At 36.1% G+C, this 23,124-nt stretch overlaps 1 protein-coding gene across 4 annotated transcripts; it reads right to left on the bottom strand.

The window, feature by feature from the left end:
- LOC127446388 (histidine N-acetyltransferase-like) lies at positions 1-22,268 on the bottom strand. 4 transcript variants are annotated; one of them, XR_007898210.1, is made up of 5 exons: positions 22,253-22,268; positions 14,055-14,278; positions 13,585-13,809; positions 6,951-13,470; positions 1-840 (listed from the first exon to the last, which is right to left on the bottom strand). XR_007898210.1 is itself a non-coding variant. In XM_051707299.1 (4 exons), the coding sequence occupies exons 2-4, from the start codon at positions 14,268-14,270 to the stop codon at positions 12,904-12,906; spliced, it is 1,008 nt and encodes a 335-aa protein (XP_051563259.1). In that variant the 5' UTR covers positions 14,271-14,278; positions 22,253-22,268; the 3' UTR covers positions 5,637-12,903. The 4 variants fall into 4 exon arrangements, 2 of the variants coding, with proteins under 2 accessions (XP_051563259.1, XP_051563266.1); XR_007898211.1 differs by having other exon boundaries at positions 1-835; XM_051707299.1 differs by lacking the exon at positions 1-840 and having other exon boundaries at positions 5,637-13,470.
- Positions 22,269-23,124: the final 856 nt, after the last annotated feature.

Raw genomic sequence — 23,124 nt, 5'->3', positions numbered from 1 at the left:
AACAGTCAACATAACTTTAATTATATAAATTAACTTAAACAAACATAAACACACACACACAGCAGCTGCATATGTCTCTCTCTCTCTCTTGAACTGACAACCCTGACTCCACTTTATCCCTCTCCCGCTGATTGGGTTGATTCAGCGCTGGGCGTCCATTGTTAGAGCCCGGCCAAGCCCACCACCTTGTAACACTCCTCCGCCGCCCGATTCAGGCCGGGGAAACCTCTGGTATGACGGTGTTGCTCTTCTGGACGTTCTACTGCCGGCAGGTCTTCCCCGCCTCTCTGGAGCCCTGGGAGAGACGAGGGGAGGGAGAGGGGAGAGGGAAAGAGCAATGGGGAGAGACAGAAAGAGAGAGAGAGAGAGAAGAGAGAGAGAGGAAAAACTTGCTCGCCGGTCTCCGGACATGCCGTTGCCTGGTCCTCAGCCACTCCTCCAACCCCTGGCAGATGGAACGGCTCCTCCCTTTCCTGTCGGATGCAGCGGTTCCTCCAGCTCCTAGCAGCGACTCCTCCGTCTCCTGGCAGACGGCCACGGTTCCTCGCCTGGTGGACAGCAGCGGTGAGGACTCCACAACAGTGCATCCCTCCTCCAATATACCAATGTAACGGGTAAAGGATGGGCAAAGAGGAGGCAGGAACCGGCAGAAGTCAACATAACATTAATTACATAAATTAAATTAAACAAATATAAACACACAGCAGCTGTTTGTGTCTCTCTCTCGAACTGGCAACCCTGGCTCCTCTTTATCCCTCTCCTGCTGAGTGGGCTGATTCAGCGCCAAGCATCCATCGTTACGGCCCAGCCACGCCCTCCTCCTCATCACAGTGATCTTTTCTTATAGAGAAAGGTACAGTATATGAGAAATTCTTTATTATTTGAAGCATTTATTATTTTTGAGCATTTATATTGTGTAATAAAGAACTTTACTCATAATGCACATTATACTGTGCATTTTGCTTAAACATTTTTCTAAAAAATAAAAAAAATGTCCTGTCATACTTTGTCATTTAAGTGTTATCATATCAAATTGAGATAATCATGAACCTCAAATCGAGCATCAAACCGAATTGTGGGAAAACCATATCATCCCATCCCTGGCAATAGCAAGTAAATCAGCCATTTTAGAAGGTAAATTTTGTAAGTGTGCAGGTCACACTGCCCTCTTTCTATAAAACCTCCTTCCATCTGCTTCTAAAAATGACTATGATCTAATTTATACCCAGTCTACACCATGTGCACACATGCACACACACACAACTACCCTGGTCTGACCCTTAACTGATCCATTTGAGTTATTTATGAGCCATTAACATCTGCTCCCCTCAATGACCATTCAGAGCTTTTGAAATAAATCTTTGGAAAATAATAAACCTTTTATTTATTTATTTATTTATTTTACTGCACAAATACTGAGTGCATTTTTCACATGCAATGCCTTTCTTTCTCTACCAACCAAAATAAATGCCAAAAAACTACATAAATAGTTCCTAGTTTCCACAATTAGTGTGTGAAGACAAGGAGCTCATTTGTTACAACTGTCCTCATACCAGGTTGTAACATTACCCCGGGACATTTGTAACATTTATTTGAAATGTGCTAAATAAGGCATTACGCCTAACTTAATTTAAATACACTGACACATTTTATACTGTGATTATTTTGAAATATTTCTAATGCTTGCATACAGCATAAACCAATTCTAACACATCTATCTATCTATCCATCCATCCATACATACATCTATCTATAAATCTATACATACATCTACTATATACATCTATACATACCAATGTATAATGTTTGTCTGTCTATCTGGCTTTCTACCAGTTAATTTATTCATCAGTCTGAATTAGTTATGAAAGCTCTCTGACTAAATAAAGGCTCACACAACTCTAGAATTAGAATTTGCTTCCATGTTCCTTATGCAACAGGTAGAGTTGTAAAAATAATAGATTATCACCTTGCATGTTTGCCTAATTTTCACAGTGACCTTACATCATAACGTGCCCCATAATATGTTAATTTAAAGTAGACAAAACAATAATTACAACAAGGAGAGATTCCTTTCTTGTAGTTTCCTTTCAGGAATAATTATTTATTCACATTGAAAGAGGAGTAAGAAAATGAAAAATATACCCTATAAATTTTCCCTAATAATTTCTCATCAATGTGGACTATGTCAGACACAGAGAGAGAGGATGCTAATGTGAATATACACACTGATAATTACAGTTCAAACTTACATGAGAAGGGAAATATTCACAGTGTTACAATTGGACTCTGTCACAGTACCCAAATCTTAAACTGGTGATTGAGAGTGTCATATTGTGTCCCTGGTTATCTTACGTGTATTCAAAATGACTCTAATTCATTGTTGGTATGAGATTGTGATTTATCTGATTGTCACGATTTATTTATTTATTTTTTTGTCTTGCATGTTTTATAATTTATGAGCTTAAAGTAATATCTAGAATTAACATTGTCAGTGTTCCCTTGCAGATTTGTATTTAGTTCTAAAATCCTGTCTGCTTGATTATTTTCTTTTCTGTTTCTATTAGACATGTACGTCCTTTTTCTGTACCATCTGGTTTTTCCTCTGACCCATTTTCTGTCCCACTGTCTCTCTCTCATTCTCTCACTCTCTACCTCTACCCCTCCCCCTTGCCCATCTGTCCAATGGACAGGTGTGCTTAGAGTGTGGTATGTGTTTCATGTGAATGGTGACTAGCACTGCTTAATGCAGATATATCATAAATAGAATATATGCACTGCACACACGCATGCAGATTTATTACTCGTTCTTAAAACGGTGGATTTTCACAGACTTTCTAACCTCTCTTGACATAATGTGGAAGTTAAAGCATGTGGAGGTGTAGTTTTTTTCTGGCTGCCTCATGCACTGCATTGGACTGCACTGTAAGACATCTGCTATCTCTTTGTCTTGCTGTTCTATATACAGGAGGCCTATATGATGTTTTGAGCTTGAAATTTTGTGAAGCATGTTTGCTTGTTTATATCCACTCACTAAAGCGCCATACAGTATAGGGCTGAGGGGAGGTGTTAGGGCAGGTGTTGCATAATGCATTTGTGCAACACAATATCCATCACCCTGCTGTCATTACTTAACATTCTGTCTTTCTGGATGATATGTGTTTGGTATGTCTACTGAGAGTTAGATGAAGCCACCTAGTATGTACCATATGATCCAATTTCCCCCACCTCTCCACCTTTTAACCTAAGCCCTGCCTTTAATATCCCCCCAGAATTGGATCAGGATTGGCTAGAATCCCCACCCCCACTCCAACACACACAGGCTGACCCCCAAGTCCCCCTCTACACTGCAGTTTATTGTGCTGCACTACACCATGCTTTTCCCATCCCCCTTCAGTTGTGCATAGCAAGAAATGGAGTTTGGGTAATTTCCACTCTGAAGTTGTCTAGGTCATTGCAATTATATAACGCTAATGGTTTATTTTTTCTTTCTTTCTTTCTTTCTTTTTAACAAGAACTGTTGTTTGGTGGTTTGTTTTTTAGTTTGCTTTAACCTCATTTAGTATTATGATACCTCATTAATGACTTGGACCTAATTTTCATTATGAAATGGACAGTTCTGGTCCTAGATGCTGATTGATCACTGTGCTTCACCCATAGCTGATTGCTATTTTTGTTACATAGCAACATTCTGATAGCCTACTGTTTACTGTTAGGCACTAGTATACAGTATCTTCTAATGGAAGAATAGCATTTAATGATTATACTTAAAAAACAAAATTTTAATAAATGTGTGCCTTTCAAATTTGTATTATGTGTTAACCTTTTTATAAAAGGATTAAGGCACTCAAGGCTTCACTTTGTGTTATGCGTAACAATGCCCTTCTGCCGTGACTATTCAAAATATACAGTAGCTCTATCCTTATTGTTTAAATGGGATTCCAAAAATCACAACAGTAAGGATAAATATTTGTATAAATATTTATCCTTACTGTTGCGATTGTTGGAATCATTTACCACACTCCTTCAGACAATTATTTTAGCATTCCTCTACATTCCCAGCTTTCACTTTTCTTTTGCCACATCCACACTGATTCGTTTGAGTTTGAAAACTCCTTTTTCAGTTTCCTAACATCATCGTTTTACAAAGTATGCAGTATTGGAAAGCATTTTCGAAAGTCTCCATTTTGAGTGTGGATGAGAAGCAAACACATTGCAAAATCAATGTGTTTCTAACCGAAAATGTATTAGCGTGGACCTGGCCTTTTGTTATTTTCTAGGTATATAAGCTTGATTCGAGTGTCATACAGTCCAATACAGAAAAAAAGTCAAGTCTATCTAACATTTGCTTTTCAAAAAAATTCAGAAAATGATTAAATTGACTGAATATCTCATGTCTCTTCTTAACTTTACGATTTAATTAATCATAATTAATGATTCAATCTTACTTAGCATTGTTTATTTGCTGACTTCTATAATATGTCTCCGCCAAAAACAACCAGGGCTATCGTAAACATAAGTAGATTGTAGAAACCATTGGTGCCAATGGTCTCTACGATCAACTTAAGCTTGCGATGCTTTTGGGCAACGCAACCCTGGTTCTTAAATTTCGTAATGTTGATTTGAATTTGAGGACAGATGGCATGGGTTTAATTCTATTAAATCCATCTTTAGTGACTCTCCACCTCTCATTTTCTCTATCTGTCCAAAGCGAGCTATAATACCTTAACTGAACATTTAAGATGCTCACATTGTCACAAGTGTGTTTATTAATAAATGCTGTTCCATGAGAAACTGTTTTGTTCTTTTGGAGCAGTAGTAAAGTAGAGGTCAGAAATGTGAGATTGCAGTGACAGCTGCACATCAGCATGGTTCGGCAAAGAAGATTCTCACATTCTCACCATTTGTTGTTGCCTGATATATATATATATATCCTTGCCCTACTGCATTAGAGCTGTTTTTGTTTCCATTATCTCACTCCTTACCAACCTATATTGCTCTTCCCTGTGTCTGCATATTTGTTGCTTATGAAGCCTATTTGTTTAACTTTATGTGCTGCCCTGTGCATGCATTCTCTATAATACTATATGGTGCATGGTATCATTTTTATGAGTAATAATGTGTAATAATGCAAGGACAGAGCACTAGACTTTGGCATGGTCAATAAATTGTCACTGAGCAACACAGGTTTTTGGCAATATTTTAGCAGATTTTAAAGGAGTGACTATAAATCCATAATTACCTTCCTCTTCTCATTTCCATTTCCACAATCCTTGTGGAAAAATGAATGAAAAATTAAATACACACACACACACAAAAAAATAAATAAAAAAAAAATAAAAAAAATAACTTAATTAGTAATATCTTGCCAAGTGACCTGGCTAGAAATCAAAAACTGAAATGACCAGGTTAGACATTTTTTATATATATATATATATATATTGAATTTTACCTGCAGTTGTAAGGAGTTTATTCTTGGTCATTAAAGCCTAGTTTAGCAAGCGTGATGTATTCTCAGCTGCTTGTCTTGGTAATTGTCAGTCATGTGTTTTGTGTACTATTTTGTAATGTAAGTCTCTTTGAAAGCATCTGCTGTGCATTTGCTGTTAAACTTGGTTTTGTATATTAAAAAAAAATCCTTGTGGAACTGTAACATTGACCTTTATCTTTTTACTAGAACAAAAAATCTCCAGTCATATACCTTACTCCTTTTGTATCACTTTTCAATTTAACTCCCTTTACCCATTATTAATGATGAATTGTTTGTTTAAGGGCTGTATTAGGGGTTCTTTTTTCTTTTCTTTTTTTTTTTTCTTGTTTCTTTGTTTGTTGGTTTATTGCTAAATAGCAATACATTATACAGTTGGATAGACAAACACACAAATATCTCTAACACTAAAGTTTGATTAACCATTGGAAAATAAAGCATACTTATTATACTAATACATAAATTCAAAGCATCACTTAGAATAACAGACCTAAACTATGCTATTTGGAAACATTTTGTTCATCCTTATACTGCATTAAAACTACAAGTAGCTAAAAACTCATCAGTCCCTTAACAATTTCATTTGATCAAAAATATAAGCCACATGATAAATATAAAGTTGTTATCTGCCATCATTTGTTTTACATCTATTGCTATTAAAGTGTTCATTACTGCCACTGTGTTACAATGGTAATGACAAATACTTTGACAAAACAAACAGTATTTTCAAAGGTTAAATGAAAGTAATACCAGAAAAAAACAACAAAAGGATGACATTAACCAAGAAACTCTGAAAGACCTCAATGTCTTTTTGCAGTATAACAACTATATATTGCAGTCATAACAACTGCAATACAAAGAGTTCGATTAAAGTTTCAAATCTTCGAATACCTATGAAGGACCTCAATGAAAGCCATATAGAATAGAAATAGAATTCAAACATTTGAGTAATGTGTTGTGAAAGACCCTGTGTACTGAGCTCATGGGTTTGGGCATTTTTAAATGGCAAGATGGAAACATCATAGGTGTGTTTTCATGGGGGATTATCTCCTAGCTTTCTACTGCATTAAACGTGATCTTTGGAAAATTGTAAATAGAATTATGATTCACAAATGAGTGCAGAGGTATAGCTCTGACATCATAGGTTAACTAAGCTTTTTTAATGTAAATTATTTACATAGATAAATCCTTTGTTCAGTCATATTGTCTCCTGTACATATTCAATAAACACATTTAATTTGTGTATTTTAATGTAACAATATATGTGCACATGGCCTAGTTTAATGGCCTTTGGCATATCTGTTAATTCAGTAACGTATGGTTACTTCATGCCAAATGTCTAATTACACATGGATCTGCTTCAGGATCCTTCATTTACAATATCTTACTAAAATTTGTTGGAACACTTAACATGCAGTGAAGGCAGTGAAAAAAATCTGCAAATAATTTGTGAAAAATAGATTACCAGCCAGGATTTGTAATGATGATTCAATTTAACTTTTTGCTTTAGTCCTGTAAATCTTTGTCATCTTTTTCCATCCTTGTCATCAGATTACTATAAAAAAAGAAAAAATATTAAAATAAAATAAAAAACAACAACAATACTAACATAAAGAATAGCAACTCGGGTTGGCTAAGTGTTAAAGTTCTGTCAAGAGTTCACACACACAATAAGACTGCTGCTGTAACGCTGAATTGAAGTGAACATTTTTAGTTTCGGAAACATTTGTAAAGATATTCTATATGTTAAGATGCTGAAGGTAAGCTATTTGTTAAGTATGTAAAGAAAAAGAGGTATATAGAGATGCACACAATTACAACAATAGTACATTGCAAGCAAAAAGTGAAAAGAAAAAAGTTCATTGCAGATTTTGCAATCTTTTTAAACAGTTAACAAAGTATATAGTCTCTAAAATTGTTTATCATGTATGTATATGGCTAGTGTTAGTCCAAAAAAATAAATAAATAAAAATATAAAAAAAAAAAAAAAGCCAACCAGTCTAAACTCACACCATTAACTCTTTCATTGCTGCCAATTCCAATATGATTGGTTGGTTCTAAATGTCAATGTATCATTACAGGGTTATTGTGTGCAGTGTAAACTTGGCCACTAAAGCCCTTCTCCACCCACTCACACAACATGCACATTTCAAAAAGCTCTCGTGGATTATACTTTTTTTTTCTTTTTTCTTTTTTTTAAATCACTGTATTTAAAATAGTTCTTCAAATCTCACAATTTCTGGAAAATAAATAAATAAATGAAACAAAGTTAACAAAACACTAAAATACTTTTCCATTAGTCGTCACTGCTTGATAATAAGCAGCCATATTGGGTAATAAAAAAGCTTAAAAACAAAACTATTTATCATATAATGAAAATGCCTTTGAATAGCATTAAAATGTATTCACCCTCTTGACTAACAGTTGGCCATGAGTTTTCAAGAAATATATTTTCTGGTGTAAACACCATGAACATTAGTTTCCCATTCTAGGTTATTTTCAAATATTCCTCACCCAGTATGTATCTAGGGATAATGGGAAGACTTGAGTGAAAACAAGCTCAAAAACCACTGCTGCATCAAGAGAATGGATGACATTCAAACCACCACCTTCTTGAGGTCTGTAGAAATCATAGTCCCTACTTTACTGATAGTGGTTAATATGTCCATCAGGCCAACCAAATGGTTTCAGACATGTGGTTCATTCAGACCATGGTCATTAAGTAGGAGCTGTATTACCACTATAAATATCAAGTCAGGAGCAAACCAAAAAAAATATCCTTACATTTAAAAACATTATGCAGACAGACCTATGCTCCTTTTCAATGAACCATTACAAAAAATATATATACCGATCCACTGAATGACCATGACTGGTACAGGTCCACACAGATTTTTTAATGAAGATCCCCCAGTGTGCTTAGGAATATCTACATATCTACAGTATAAAGTGCAGCACATCCGAATAGCTAGATGAATGGTAAATTCAGTATGCTATAGACAATCCAATCTGAGTCAGATTTTTCTGACATGGCATGACATAATATATACTTTGCATTGGAATCCACTTGCATTTTCTCCCTAAATACGGCAGAAGATTAACAAAATAGCATAGTGCGCCACAGGTGAAAAGACCTGTGTGATTTAGCCATTTGAGAAGAGTCTGTGTACAACCACAGTGTTTGTTTTCTTAGGAAAACAACAAAGGGAGAAGCAGAGTTGGAGCTCTGATAGTGCAAATCAGCAATTCAACTCATGTAGCCTATATACGGCTTTCAGTTTAGTTTTCACTTTTGTAATGTTTGAAAGATGACTTGGAATAGAAAATCTCCCTGGTGGTTTTGCCTTCATTTTCGTTCACCAAACATGCAATACATAGCTGCTTCCAAGTTTCAATACAAATACTGTATATATTGTAGCCCTTCAAATCATTACAAAGCAGTCAGTAAAATTAAAAACAAAGGAAACCATCGAATATAGTCAAATGAACAGAATATAAAAATCAGGAATAGGTACAAAACAGTGGACAGTGCATTAGTATGACAAGACTGGAACCCAGCCTTCTTATTTTAACTTCTCCTGCTCACTCTTTCCATGTGGCCCTCTACAGTGTCAAGCTGAAGGGGATCAGGTAGAAGGTTAATGGAATCTGGGGTGAACCCTTGTTCTACGCAAGATAACACTCTTATATCAAGTTTCAATTACTTGGAGAAAAACCCTGAAACTTTAACTGGCTCACAGTCATACAGGATAACAAGTCTTGTTTATATATACTGGCTTTCTTATGTCTCAGCACCCATGGTTTTACTTCAGCGCTGAGTCTAACAAACCAGGCAATGTGCAACTACAATATCACTGAGAGTATGGTACAAAAAGGAAATATCTCTCAAGGAAATATACAGTTCATGATGGGACACTCTTATTTGGTCTACCTACACAGCTGATTATAAACCGATATTTCCCTTTCTACCAGGCCTAATTACCTCTTGTGCTAACGATGATTTCCCTTTTTTGCCACAAATAATGCATTGTCAAGCAATCTCATGTCTTTACCATCTTCACAAAACAAATGAGTGTACTCTTTTTTTTAGAATGGTAACATGATCTGGATCACATCCTCACTTTTTCCAAGCATAACCCTGGATCTCTCTTCTCCCTCTATGGCCCATCTTATTTTTCCATTCCAGAAAAAGAAAGTGAAAAGCCACTTCATAATTGAAGGAAATGGGTTTAAAGTTCACTCTTTGTTTGCCAGTGAAACAGGAGGCAGTGTATCTTCTACATCTCTACACCATCAGGTGGTCACATTCGTCTAACCTTTTATGGTCTCGTGGCCCTAGCCTGGCTTTGGGACCTGTGTAATATATAGGGTTACAACCTCCTACACAATTCACAAAATACCCAAAAAGGCAATTACTGTAGACAATGAATGTGCAAAAAAAGAAGGTGGAGTTTAAAGGTAAAAGTAAAAAAGAAATGAAAAATATTCCTCAATGATAACTGGATTACCAAAGGTCATTCACATTAATTTTTTAGAAAAAAAAAGTGACAAAAAGAGATTAACAACTAAATATAGGACAGTGATTAAATCCTCTACCGCATAATACAAAGCACTCAAATCTAGTACATGCACTGCAATATGTACAACAAAACCAGCAAACCATATACATTTTGGGACTCTAAACCATCAAGTCTAATTATGATGTGTGCTTTTAAGAGGTGTAAAAAAAAGGAAAATCAAAAATAGCATATCAGAGACAAAAGCTTGCGTCTAATGTAATTTGAAGTTCACTTGCTATTTGTTAAAGGCAAATAGACACTTTTGAGTTACTACCAAGGGTGTACTTTAAAGGTTAAATTTACTTAATTGAAAACTGAAGAATTAATCCTTTTTTTTTTTTTTTTTTTTTGTGCTTTGTGACCTTATATTTTGAAACAGATTTTGAAAATGTTTCTCTTAAAGCACATATCAGACATTAAAGATTTTGAGATTTCAGCCATGAAAGAAGTTTAACAATGATCTCCTGTTCCTTACAACACATACATAAATGTATATGTGCATTTGCCAGGATCAAAAAAGGCTGCCTGCTTGCCCTTTATAAATACAGACCGCAATACAAGTTCCAGATGCAGCTGTCCAAATGAAGGAGGATAGGAGGCCACCTTTTTGTCAGTGGATGTTGAAAAAACAGTCCAGCAAAGTTCATAAAACAGCTCTAAGTCCAGCAAATGAAGTTAAAACAGAAACATAATTTGTTTTAGATGATAAAATATTTTGTTTCATTTAACTTCAAAATTTTTACCATTGGAGGAACATAGGGGAAGGCATTTGCTAAAGTGGACTCGCGCTCTCTCACGCTCTCACTCTCTCTCACTCTCTCTCACTCTCTCTCACTCTCTCTCACTCTCACTCACTCTCACTCACTCTCACTCACTCTCACTCACTCTCACTCACTCTCACTCTCACACACACACACTCATTCTGGCATAGTACATCAGGGATAGAGCATGCAGCAATCTGGTTTTGGGGCAAATTAACTAAATTTGGATCTGGGGATGTTTGAAGGCTTTTTTCTGTTCTTCTTTTTCTGGGTTATACTGTTGGTAATATTGCGATATTTTCTTCACCATCCTTCTCTACGAAGACATGGTCAAGAGAAGATGGTATGTCAGAATCTTGAAAAGAAGCATTGGTGACTTCATCCATTCTTTTCCAATGGATAACTGGTCACTGTCATCTTTAAAAAGGGAAATAAACTATCCTTACAATTTTTATTTGTATTTTTTTCCAGAGGGATGAGTGGTTGCCTCTTGTTTAGCTGAGGTTTTCAACTGTCCAGAATACAAGGGTTTGGTTTTCCAGATTCCATGGATGTATCTTACAAGTACACGGAAGACAAAGAGGTTGTCTCTCTTTGCAAAATAAATTTAAAGTTAATTTCATTGGGATAATTTCTTAATGTCCTTAAAATGAAAGCTTTTCTAAAAATGTCAGGGGTAATGGGTTTTGATGAAAGAATTATCTTATGTTTTTACATTGGATCATTGATCCTAAATTAATATCCTTAAGTCGGTTTTCTTCTAAATCATACTTAAAATGTAACAGAATCATTATTGACTACATAGTGATGTCTTAACTAAAATAACATTTTGTTTAAAAACATGTATTATATACAGTATATATATATATATATATATATGTACTATAAATACACCTAATAATATTTACTGTCATTTGTATTGTAATGTCATTTTCAAATGTCATCCTATAACTCAAACAGTATCAGTCAGTTTATCATTAATTTAGAAATAAATATTGAATCAAATAAAATGGTCTTTTTCATTAATAGTTATTAATTAAATTAATTATTAATTAACTTAATGTACAACTAACAATATTCCAGTGTACTTGAAATTGCACTTTGCATCTACAGTTAATTACAAATGCTGACAACATATTTTTAGCAAATAAGTTCAAGTACATAAAAAATAAATACAAATAAAATAAAATTAGACTGCAAGCAAAGTTCTCAGCTAGACATATTTAGACACTGAGTTATAAGCACTGAAAAGTACTTTTAGAGGAAACATTATTTAAAACTTAGTTACATAATTTTTTATTTAAAGAGCATTAAAAAAATTAATATAGCAAAACTGCTTAAACTGAGATTACTTTCACAATGAGTCAATCTTAGTCATTTCAATTAAGTTTAATAAAAAAAATTAAAAAAAAGTCTTAATAAAACTGTACTGAGATTGGCAATTTAGATCTGTATATGGGTAGCCTGTGAAGTCTCCAATTAAACATAAATATTTTTTCCTCTAAGTATTAGCAGCTACAGTGCCAAATTCCTGAAAGAGCAACAGACACTAAAGTGAGATCACATTTTTGATCATAAAGTGCCCTAAAGATTGTGCAGTTTTCTTCGCAACTCAGTATGAGAAAATATGCATTCACTGCCAATGACACCAACAGAAATGGGAGAACCTAGGACAAACCTTATCATTTGGGTCCCCATTTTTATTTAATCTGCTACTGCTCCTGTTTTGTCCAGAGCACATGACGATGTCTCTAATTGTCCCAACTGTCAGTGCCGCTGTTCACAGTGCTGCATATGGAAATAAATTAGGTTCCCTAAACAAGCTTCTATTTTGTGGTTTGTTTGTTTTTCCATTAAATATATGTCTTTTTAATTAATTAATTTGTTAAATTAAGTTAAATTAAATTCTACACGAAAGTTCTATTATCAAGCAGAATAATGTCCCATTTGAGTAGATATTTTAGATGTTTTTTATGGATGTATTAATTTTCTTTTAAGTGTCATATTTGAAGGAGGTCCTCCTGTTTATGTAAGTTTGTTGTCTAATTTTAAGGGAAGGGGTTTCTGAGGCTCCTTGCACTTTGCTGTCATCCCTTTACTAAACAACATCAGACTCCACAACGCACTGCTCGGTGTATTCTTTCACCAACTCCACTTTAAGCATCACCCTAAAGAAATCCGCCATAGGTTTCCAGAGTGCTGGTTCCAGGAAAACCTGACACATCACATAACCATTTAGAGCGCCAGTGTGGCACCTTAGGTGGCACAATAGCTGCTTTATGGCCAGCACTAGGTCTTTGCCAAACATGTCGATGTTAAGGTAGTACCAGTCATCACCAATTGGCACACGGAATGGGAAGGTGCACAGGCTGACCATGGTTGGATGCATGGCATCATCAACCATCCAATCAATGTCCTTCTTCAGAAGAATGGCCATGTTGCTAGGAAGAGGCTTGAAGGGTTGCCAATCTTGAACGATGGTGGCATTGGGGAGGACATCCTGCATTAGAACATCACTTAAGAAGAGCTGATGCACCTCTGCAGGCTCCAAACGGACTGGGATTTTTGTTGGGGAAGAACCCTCCCCAGCAATACTGATATTAGGCCCAAGATCAGCAAGGCGTAATTTTAAGTCTTCTGCACGGAAGCGCACCAGGAGAATTCCCTTTATATATAAATTAAGTGACAGAATAAAGACAATGCGGCTTTAGCAATTTTTATTAAAGATAAAACATCCAAACCTTATCTGAGCAAAATGTTTACATTTGGTGATCCTTACCTGTTTGGTGATAAGCCGGTACTTCTGGAAGTCTTTTGGCCCCAATTGGTCATCTCTGGTCAATCTGCTGACTTTAACCTCAGGGTACTTGGACTTAACCAGCTGAGAGCAAAACCGGAGAAGAACCCCTGCCACACCTTTCCCCCTCTCCTGTGGGGCAACACGAAGCCCTTCCACCAGCATGGTCTCCCCATCATCAATAACACATACTGACTCCAGAGCAATCTGGAAAATGCAGTTGCATAAAGAGCAAACAATGCATTTGTTTTATATCTAAGGAAGTGGACAGTCTTTGGTGTATGTTTAATGCTGCTTGTAGCTTCTCTCCATTTGATTCTGAACCTATTATCCAACAGTGTGCCTCCTTACTGCTGCTTGTAACAAGAAAAACTCAATCTTCAAAATTAAATAATGGATTGACCCTTGAACATGCACTGCAAAACCTACATAATATCAATGTGTTTTCATACCACTTTGCCTTGTTTGCGAGCCAAAATGACAGTGCGGTTGCTCTCCTGCAGCCAGGCTTGATACCGAGAGGGAAGGTAGTCCAGGCCACCATAGATATCCTTGCTCATAGCCATGATGTCATCAAAGTCCTCGTCTGTTGCCACTGTAAACTGTAGCCCAGTCTGTGGAGGGGCCTCAGGGAGCTGAGAGCATGGCAGGCTGTTTTCAATCTTCATCCTTACAGCTGGAGACACAGTCAATCATGGAAAAATATTTACTATGAGATTCCAACTTGAGCAGCATTTTATAATTGAGGTAAGTTTCCTAGATTTCCAAAAATAGGTTCCATGTGATATTTTATTTTCAACGTATTTCCCCTTTCCCCTATAACAGATGACAAAGTGGTAGATATGCTATTTTATGTGCCCAGGGTGTTAAAGATGGCCAATTACAAAACACTGTGGGTCCTTATCAGCTCAGCATAGAACAGTGACTCTCAGGGCAATGCAAGGTTTTGTGCTAAATGTCGCAGTGTTTATCTTCCCGTGCCAACATGGCAGTAGGTTGGCATCAATAGTGGCAACTTGTAACCGTGCCCAAATGTTAGACAGTCACCCCTCTGCCAGCACACATACACAGATATCTCCACCTCCTATTGCCAGAACCCTTAATCCTTTTTTTATTATTATTATCACTGAACAGCATTGCCCTAGTTCCCAGTGGAAAATAAACACATTCTTTTGAAGGGACTTGGGAAATAATGGTGTGAGACATCTAGGGGAAGATGGAGCGGATGGGTAAGCAGATGTGTGCAGGCACGCATACATGGGTAGTGAATGTCAGAGGGATTGAAAGTCTGAAAATCTGTGCAGTGGGAGCATCACTGTGAACAAGTCACAGAGAAAACATTGTTTGCACCCCTTTGGGCCCATGCTGGTTGAGAAATCCCTGGTACTTTTCCATTGATGCACCATTGTAGCAGGAAGCCCAACCATCTCTGAAAGCTTATTTGGGTTTTGCAAACAAGTATTGCCAGCACTTTGTGAGCCTGTGACAAAAACTGTTCATTCATGGTTAATTTGCCAATTGCCATACAATATTTGATTTCTAAATTTCCATGTGACTGTCTTTCTCAGTCTTTCATTTGTCCTTGCATTTGCAATGGGATAGTTCGCTTAAACTGAACAGATGTCTGATATTTCCACTGGGCTGAATCAATGTCTTAGCCTAGTTCTAACCTAACCAATGTCCTATCTATGTATAGGTAACCCTTATTAACCCCAAATTAATTTAGCTCAGAAAATAAGAGAATGCAATATCAAGGGGGCAATTAGCAAATTCCATCAGGTTAGTGGAGTCTTTTGAGATGGATAACTGTCCCTTAATGAGGTCCAGAAGATTGTTTTAAATTGTTTAGCTCAGTTGAAGAAACATGAAAATATACATAAACCTGTAAAACCTCTCTTTGGGCATTAGCACCAATTATACGTGTTTCTAAAAATAGTACATGTAGTACTGTATCTTGTGCACGGATCCTCAAATAAGCTTTATAAATGCGAAAGAAGTCCTTCTCTGCTGTTATATCAGTACTTGTCATCTCTCCATGGGATAGACTATAAACTGGCCTTAGGCAGAGTTATTACAATTACATCACAATGAACCAAAAACATCATGAATGTTCATGACACTTCTTTTTTCCTTTGAAGAAGAGGATGATTGTGAAAAAGTAGAACATCAGGAAGCAAAATAATCCTTTCAACTTATTTGGAGTAAAAAACAAAGAATCAGTGTAGGTGACCAAGGTGAGGATTCCTGATGAAAAGTGGAAGGACACGATCTGTCTCAGCTGAGCTAAACCTCTTGTTTGTTTTACACGTTCTGTGGCGTACTGGTGTTCCAGCAGATAATAATACTTCTTGGGAGATGATGATCAGAGCATTGGTGGGATCTTCCTGATTTATTGAAGACACATACCACAGCCCAGGGTGCTATGGACTAGTTGTTAAAGATCTGGGCTGGTAATGCCAAAAGATTTTAAATTCAAACACCATGAGGAGGGATCTGTGAGCACAAAGGCACTGTGCATTTCTTATATGTAAAATAGTACAATTAAATAAAATTAAGGTGTCTGCTAAATGACTACTTATTATTTATTTTAATATAACCAAGAACTGATTAATACCTAGATGAACCCTATGCCCACTTTCTATTAAAGCCATGATACAATTAAGCATTTTATACAGTCAAATTATCAAATTACACATATAGTATTACGCTTACATCATTTCCTGTCTCCCTCCACTATAAAGGTGTAAAATATAAAAAATGTAAAAATACAATACACAGTGTATAATTATTACTATATACAATAAATAAAAATTCTGATCCCTATATTGTCACCTTATCCCTCCTATTGTCTTAAGAAACTGCAACCTCCTTTTGTCCTTTGGACCATTATTGACCTGTATTTAAAACCATTAAAAATGCATAAATTCTTGATTACTGTATAACCCCCTTAACGAAAATCTGTTCTGTTGTGGCCCCAAAGTGTATAATGATTGGGAAAAAAAGGGCTACATTCTGAATATATATAAGTTTAAAAACTTGGCAAAGGATGTCTCATTTTATGTGTATTTCAATCACTTTGGGCATTTTATATTATCTCATATATATTACAACAATTTCTGATTCATTCCGCTTGTAGAAAATCAACAGTGTACATTTTAGACAAATCTAGAACATGTCTAATTAAAAAATGAATCTCTGTTGCCTTTTCCAGCAGTTAAAATGGGTAAACGTTGCACATCTGTTGCAATAAATCCATTGCTTCCCACTAATATCAAACAAGTTGTTGTAGTGTTACAGGGGTTTAAGAAGGTGCTGTAACTGTTCTTTCTGACATCTAATGTTTTCAGAGAAAAGAACATCCAATTGGTCTTACCATTGGGGGTAATACATTTGTTAGTAAACATATTTACTACATATTATTGATACAGGTGGCTAGAGAACAGTATGGGGCTGGCTAGGGGCTAAATTTGAGAAAATGTGAAATATTTTTAGTTCAAATTTGATTCATATATGTACAAATAACTATTTTAAGCTGCATAACATCCAGAAAGTCAGAAGGTTTAAGGTCACAACTGTTTTTCCCGATACGGGTCAAAATAGACCGTTTAGATTTTTTCTCAGTTAAAGGTGTACTCAGTAACATTTTGTTTGTGTCATTTTGGACTTACAGTGACAGCTAGTGGTGTGGATGCAGCATCATTCAAAATCAATAGTTTTCAGCTACAGTTGCCATTGTAGAAATTCACTGTTCACAATAATCCATGATTAATTTAATCCAAGAGTGAAAGTGTCCAATAACAAGACAGTTACTGAGATTAAGCGATAAGTATTCAGCTGGTCATGTGATTCTAAAATGGCAGCCCCCATGAGGGTGCCTCCTCCCCCATGTAGAATAAAACAGTTTTTATAAGGTTACTGATATGACTAGAGTCCTCATCTCATGTGAGTGCTCATGATTTTATGCATATGTTTCAAAATTACAATTCATTTTTTTAGGAATAAAACTTTTTTAATGGGGAAAATAATACTGAGTGCACCACTATGCTGTATTTATAAAGTATTCTTTACCTGTACCGGGTCAAAAATGACCCTTAGACCATTGAAGAGTTAATCATTATCTTGCTTATGATTACAGCTATGGCCAAGTGGACTCTTATGAGGGTAATTCACACTGTACGGTTGTAGGTATTAAAGACTACTTTATATGCTCCTACACTAAGATACCTGTTATTCTCTTCTATGAAGTTGGAATGTTTTATTGCATTAGTTTCGGTACTGACATATCCAATAAGTGTAGTAAATGCCATTTTAATAAGTTCTCCTTTATTAAAAAAAAAAAAATGTATGGACTTGATAAACAAGCTTTAAGTACAGAATAGATCCCATATTCTGCAGTAGGTAATCTATGCTCATGCATCATAAAATGGATATGTAATTCCAATTAATTTATCACCCAATTTCTTCTGTCAGTTTATTCCTTTCTCCTTTGTCCTTTCCTCTCTGTCGCTCTATCTTTATCTAGAGGACAAGCCATTGTATTGTAGTAGATTCCCCTGCTCTATTTGTTAAATAAATTCATTATTATGTGAGCTCAGAGGTAACCTTCTTTGAGCAAAAAATGTCCTTTTCAGCTCAGTGCTTTTATGCTTAAATGTCCTCTTTTATTTCATGTAGTCCCATTTTGCTGTGTCATGTCAGCATAAAATCACATCAGTTGGTTTAAATCATCAATGCATCAGTATGCTATACTCAAGTTCTGACCTGTCACATGTGATAATTCAGAGGTGTCTGTCAGCTATCTCTATATGTCATTACATCATTTGTAAAAAATAGAAGGTGCATGACAGCAGTTTGAGGAATCAGACTAGAGAATCTGACTTACTGTAATCAATGAGTTATCAGGCTCATTCTTAATATCACTTTAGTGAATAAAGAACAACATATACACTACCGGTCAAAAGTTTTGAAACACTTACTCATTCTTTATTATACTTTTTTTCCTTCACATTTTAGAATAATAGTCATCAAAACTATAAAATAACATCAATGGAACTATGGGAATTATGTTGTGACTAAAACAAATCCAAACTAAATCAAAACTATGTTATATTTTAGCATCTTCAAAGTAGTCACCCTTTGCCTAGAATTTGCAGACATGTACTCTTGACATTTTCTCAACCAACTTCTTGAGGTATCACCCTGGGATGATTTTTAAACAGTATTGAAGGAGTTCCCATCTATACGTTGGGCACTTATTGGCTGCTTTTCTTTATTATTTGGTCCAAGTCATCAATTTCAAAAACGCTATTTTTATTTTTATTAAATTTTAGTTTTATAATGAAATAAATTAATATGGTGGCACAATTATATTTTTGTCTACAAAACTAATTTCAAACATTTAAGCATACGCCTTCAGATCAAAAGATTTTTATGATCATGAGAAACATTTCAGTCAAGTGTTTCAAAACTTTTGACCCGTAGTGTATATTGATAATAAACATCATTCTTGACAGATGCAAATATGTTTATTTCAATTAAGATAATCCGGACAGCATACCTCTCTGCTAGGCTAATTGGCATCATCACATGATGGTGATGACCATGTTCAGCCTGGCGCAAAACAAATTTCTGAGAATTTGGATCATAAAATGTTGATCAATTAATCAATCGGTCAATCAATTGTGAATGCATTTGTGTTTACTGGGGGAGCAATATCAAAAACTAAATGTAGCATCATAAAATGGGCCATGAAGCATGCATGCCTACACCACTGCAGCAGCTTGTCTGCAGCACACATCCATGAATAACAGGACATGCCATATGCTTCTCATGCTTCTGGCAGTTGATCATGTAAGTGGATGTATAGTATGTCAGCATGGGCATTCACGTGCCACTGGAAAATAGCAAAGATATGAGCCTTGCTTCTTTACCCCCAAATCCCGGGATGAACATTTAAACACATGAGAATGATATCAGCACAATGTTGCCTATTGTTTAATTCAAAATCAAGTGAAGGCCTATATTCCAAAGCAAAATATACAGCTGAGAGATGTCTTAAAGCCGCTTCACCGTTTTTGAATCATAGTGTCGGGAATGAACATTTATTGTGCATAAATCTTAGATATAATGATATAACGAAATAATGATGTTTCAGTGTAGATTCAGCAAAAAGCTGTAACGTGTTTTCAGCATCTTTGCAATACGACCGCTCATTCGCCCCGCCCCCACTCGAATAGCCCAAATGCAAAACTACCACTGCGCTCTTTACTATTATGCCCTTATAAGACTGTTTAAATCATCTAACACGAAACATAGTTAATACATCTTAGCCTTCAGAAGACATTTAAGAAGAATGTGCATTCATATAATTTTCTAGCTTAATTTAATAATGCCAACAGTATATGTCGCCCTATATAAATAAATAAATATATACATTTTTATACATTGTGCACAATACTTTGACACTTCAAGCTGAGGCACAATAGACAGTACATAATATTCTCTATTAAGACACCTGTACAATTGTGTTTTTTTTTTTTTTTTTTTTTTTTTTTTTGTCTCAATTATCCTTTTCCACAAACGATGTAGTACAAGCATCCTGGATAAATTGGAAAACGTCGCACGTACACAGAGAGAAAACGTCAATAGGCAACTCGACTTGAATACCAACAAATAGGCTAACAAAAAATATAATGTAGCATCTCAGACTCTCAGGAGAATGTCTTAAATTTGGCAAATCGTTGCTTATCCGTCTTCAGACGGTACTCCTTAATGTGAGACGTACAAAATGTCCGGGAGACGCAAAAGGGACAATGCACAGCAAATGCGTGATGTTAATGACAATTTGAAAACGTGAAAATCCAAATACAATAATTGTTCAAAAGCGTCGAACGCTCACCATACATAGTCTGCACGAGCAAAAGCCTTTCTTAATAAAAGCTGCCCAGAGTGGAATTTTACCTACCTCTACGTCGTTTGTTGGACCCGTGAAGGATACAGAAGTCAAATTGGCAGATGCTGAATAGATGTAAGCTTTTGTTGTACTGCGGTTAGATTAAAAGGGAATATTTAGTAAATGCCGGTTCAGACTTCCAATATATGTAGTATGAGGTCACTGTTAAACTCCTCCCAGAATTCTCATCCCCATCCCCCAGCAGTAAGCAGTGAGCTATGCCAGCCCCACAACCATCACCCAACCGTGATCAATCTCTCTCCTCTATCTTTCTGTCTCTCTCAGCTCCTAATGTGTCTACACTGAACAGTGCTGTTGACTCAGTGCATGCTTTGCTCCCCTTGACTTTTGCAGCATAAATAGATACTGTACATATGCAGCTGAATCTGAGTGCTTAGCAGTTACAAAAAAATAAATAAATATTCATAATAATATTATTAAATTTAATAAAAAAGACCTTGGCGCACAGGTGTGCATACAGGTGCCGGAATTCTGAGAAATTTGTGACAAGAAGGCACTGATGACTTATTTTCTCATAGACATATCACAAATGAAACAAAATATATAATATATGTATGAAATACCCCAAAGTAATGAGAGATATTATTCATCTTTTTGACACCAATAAGATTAAGTGTGCAATTCCACAGGAAAACTTATCACCTGAGTCGATTCAGTGAAGTTATAACAATTTTTTAACAGTTCTGTCAAAAGTGGGTGACAATTTCTCTCATAGCAATAAAATGAACAAAATATAAACTAAATAAAGTTCATCAAGACCATTTTTATGTTGGGTTGATAAAACCTGGTCTGAAAGTTTAAACTAGTACATTACAGCAAGACAAACAATCAACTAGCTAGCTTGCTAGCTAGATAATAAGACAGAATGACAGATCCACTGTCAGGCAGACTGTCAGACAGATTGATAGACTAGTCTGGTTGGCTGGTTTTAGCTGGTCACCCAGTCCGACCAGTTAAAACATGTTCAAAACCCCTCTAAAACAAACCAACTGACCAGCTTGGCCAGGTTGGGCAACCAGCTAAAACCAGCCAACCACCTTAAGATTTTTTTTCCCCCCAGCAGGACAGTTACAAAATACATCCACAAAACCATGATAAAGTGATATGCAGTAAGTTAATACACTAGTGCAGTGTTTCCCAACCACAGTGAAAAATTATCAAATTCCACAAAATAAATAAATGCATGAAGGAAAAAAAATAATAATTTCAGGGATCCAAACTCCTCACCTTTCCGAGAAATTCGCCGTTTTCAAATCACAATCGGTCACTTTTGTGATTGAGAAGAGCAATGATTAATGTGCAAATGTTACTGATATTTATACGCGTTAAGGGTCTTAAGTGACGTCACTTTACACCAAAGTGTTTTTCACACACGTTTTTGCTTCACCAATAATGTCTTTGAGAGTACTAAGCAACAAGAAATATTTAAAAACTGTCCAAATTTGTGAAGAGACATTTGAATGTCTCATAATTTCTTTTAATTCAATATTACCTTATCGTTTACGAATATCAGAGTCCCCAGTTATTGAACTAATTTAAATTCACCAAGATAACGCTTAAACCTAAACACAAACGAGTCCTTTTATTACTTTCTGCAATCAAAGCAACTGCGAGCTTTTTTCTCTCTTCCAAATACACGTTTTCAGTGTTTATTATGCACACCTCCCGCTTTTTTACCTGGCAAACTCGTAAAATCGCCCCTTTGTGACGCTTTCAGCAACTCTTGTCATGTGGAGGGCAATGCGGCGCTTGACGCTGACGTTGAACGGAGCGTTGACGCCTCAACTCAACTCATGTGAAATGCGCTTTACAATGACGAAAGAACATTATTGAAACTCAAAATTATTATTATTTGTTTATTATTGTGGTCTTTTCTGATAAAAGCCATGCTCAGCAGTTTAAATAGGCTACTGTAGGAAAATGATACTGTAGATCTGCTTTGTGTTTATAATTGTTTAATTATATTGTTTAATTATAAATGTTTATAATAGGTGTGGAGCTCCTCAGTTCTTTTGTTGTTTTTGTTTGTTTGTCCTGTGTTTAGTAATCTTTTTCCAGTCAGTTTTATCAGAGACGAACTGCTGAATATTCGACAGCATGTACCAGACAATCTTTTCCCGGTTTTCGAATATTCAGACGTTTTGCTGGACATTTTAGATGGAGGCGCAGCTCTGCTGTTCAGGAGACGCAGGCGAGGAAGACGAGCCGGTGCGCTGGTCAAACTCCGTCGACGCGGATTTCGAACAGCGCTGCCAAGTATTCGCCTTGCGAATCTCCGCTCTCTTCCTAACAAAATGGATGAACTACATCTCCTCACCCGCACAAACAAGGACTTTTCAACCTCTGCTGCCTTGTGCTTCACAGAAACCTGGCTGAGTGAAGCCATTCCGGACAGCGTGTTACATCTGCCGGGATTCCAGCTGTTCAGAGCGGATCGCATCGCAGAGTTAATGGGTAAAATGAGAGGCGGTGGAACATGCTTTTATATCAATGAAAGTTGGTGTACAGATGTAACAACGTTAAAGAAGATGTGCTATCCTAATTTGGAA

Source organism: Myxocyprinus asiaticus, chromosome 1 (genome assembly GCF_019703515.2).
Source record: "Myxocyprinus asiaticus isolate MX2 ecotype Aquarium Trade chromosome 1, UBuf_Myxa_2, whole genome shotgun sequence".
NCBI lineage: Eukaryota > Metazoa > Chordata > Actinopteri > Cypriniformes > Catostomidae > Myxocyprinus > Myxocyprinus asiaticus.
The sequence above is the reverse complement of the archived record's forward strand: the minus strand, read 5'-3'. Positions and strand labels throughout refer to the sequence as shown.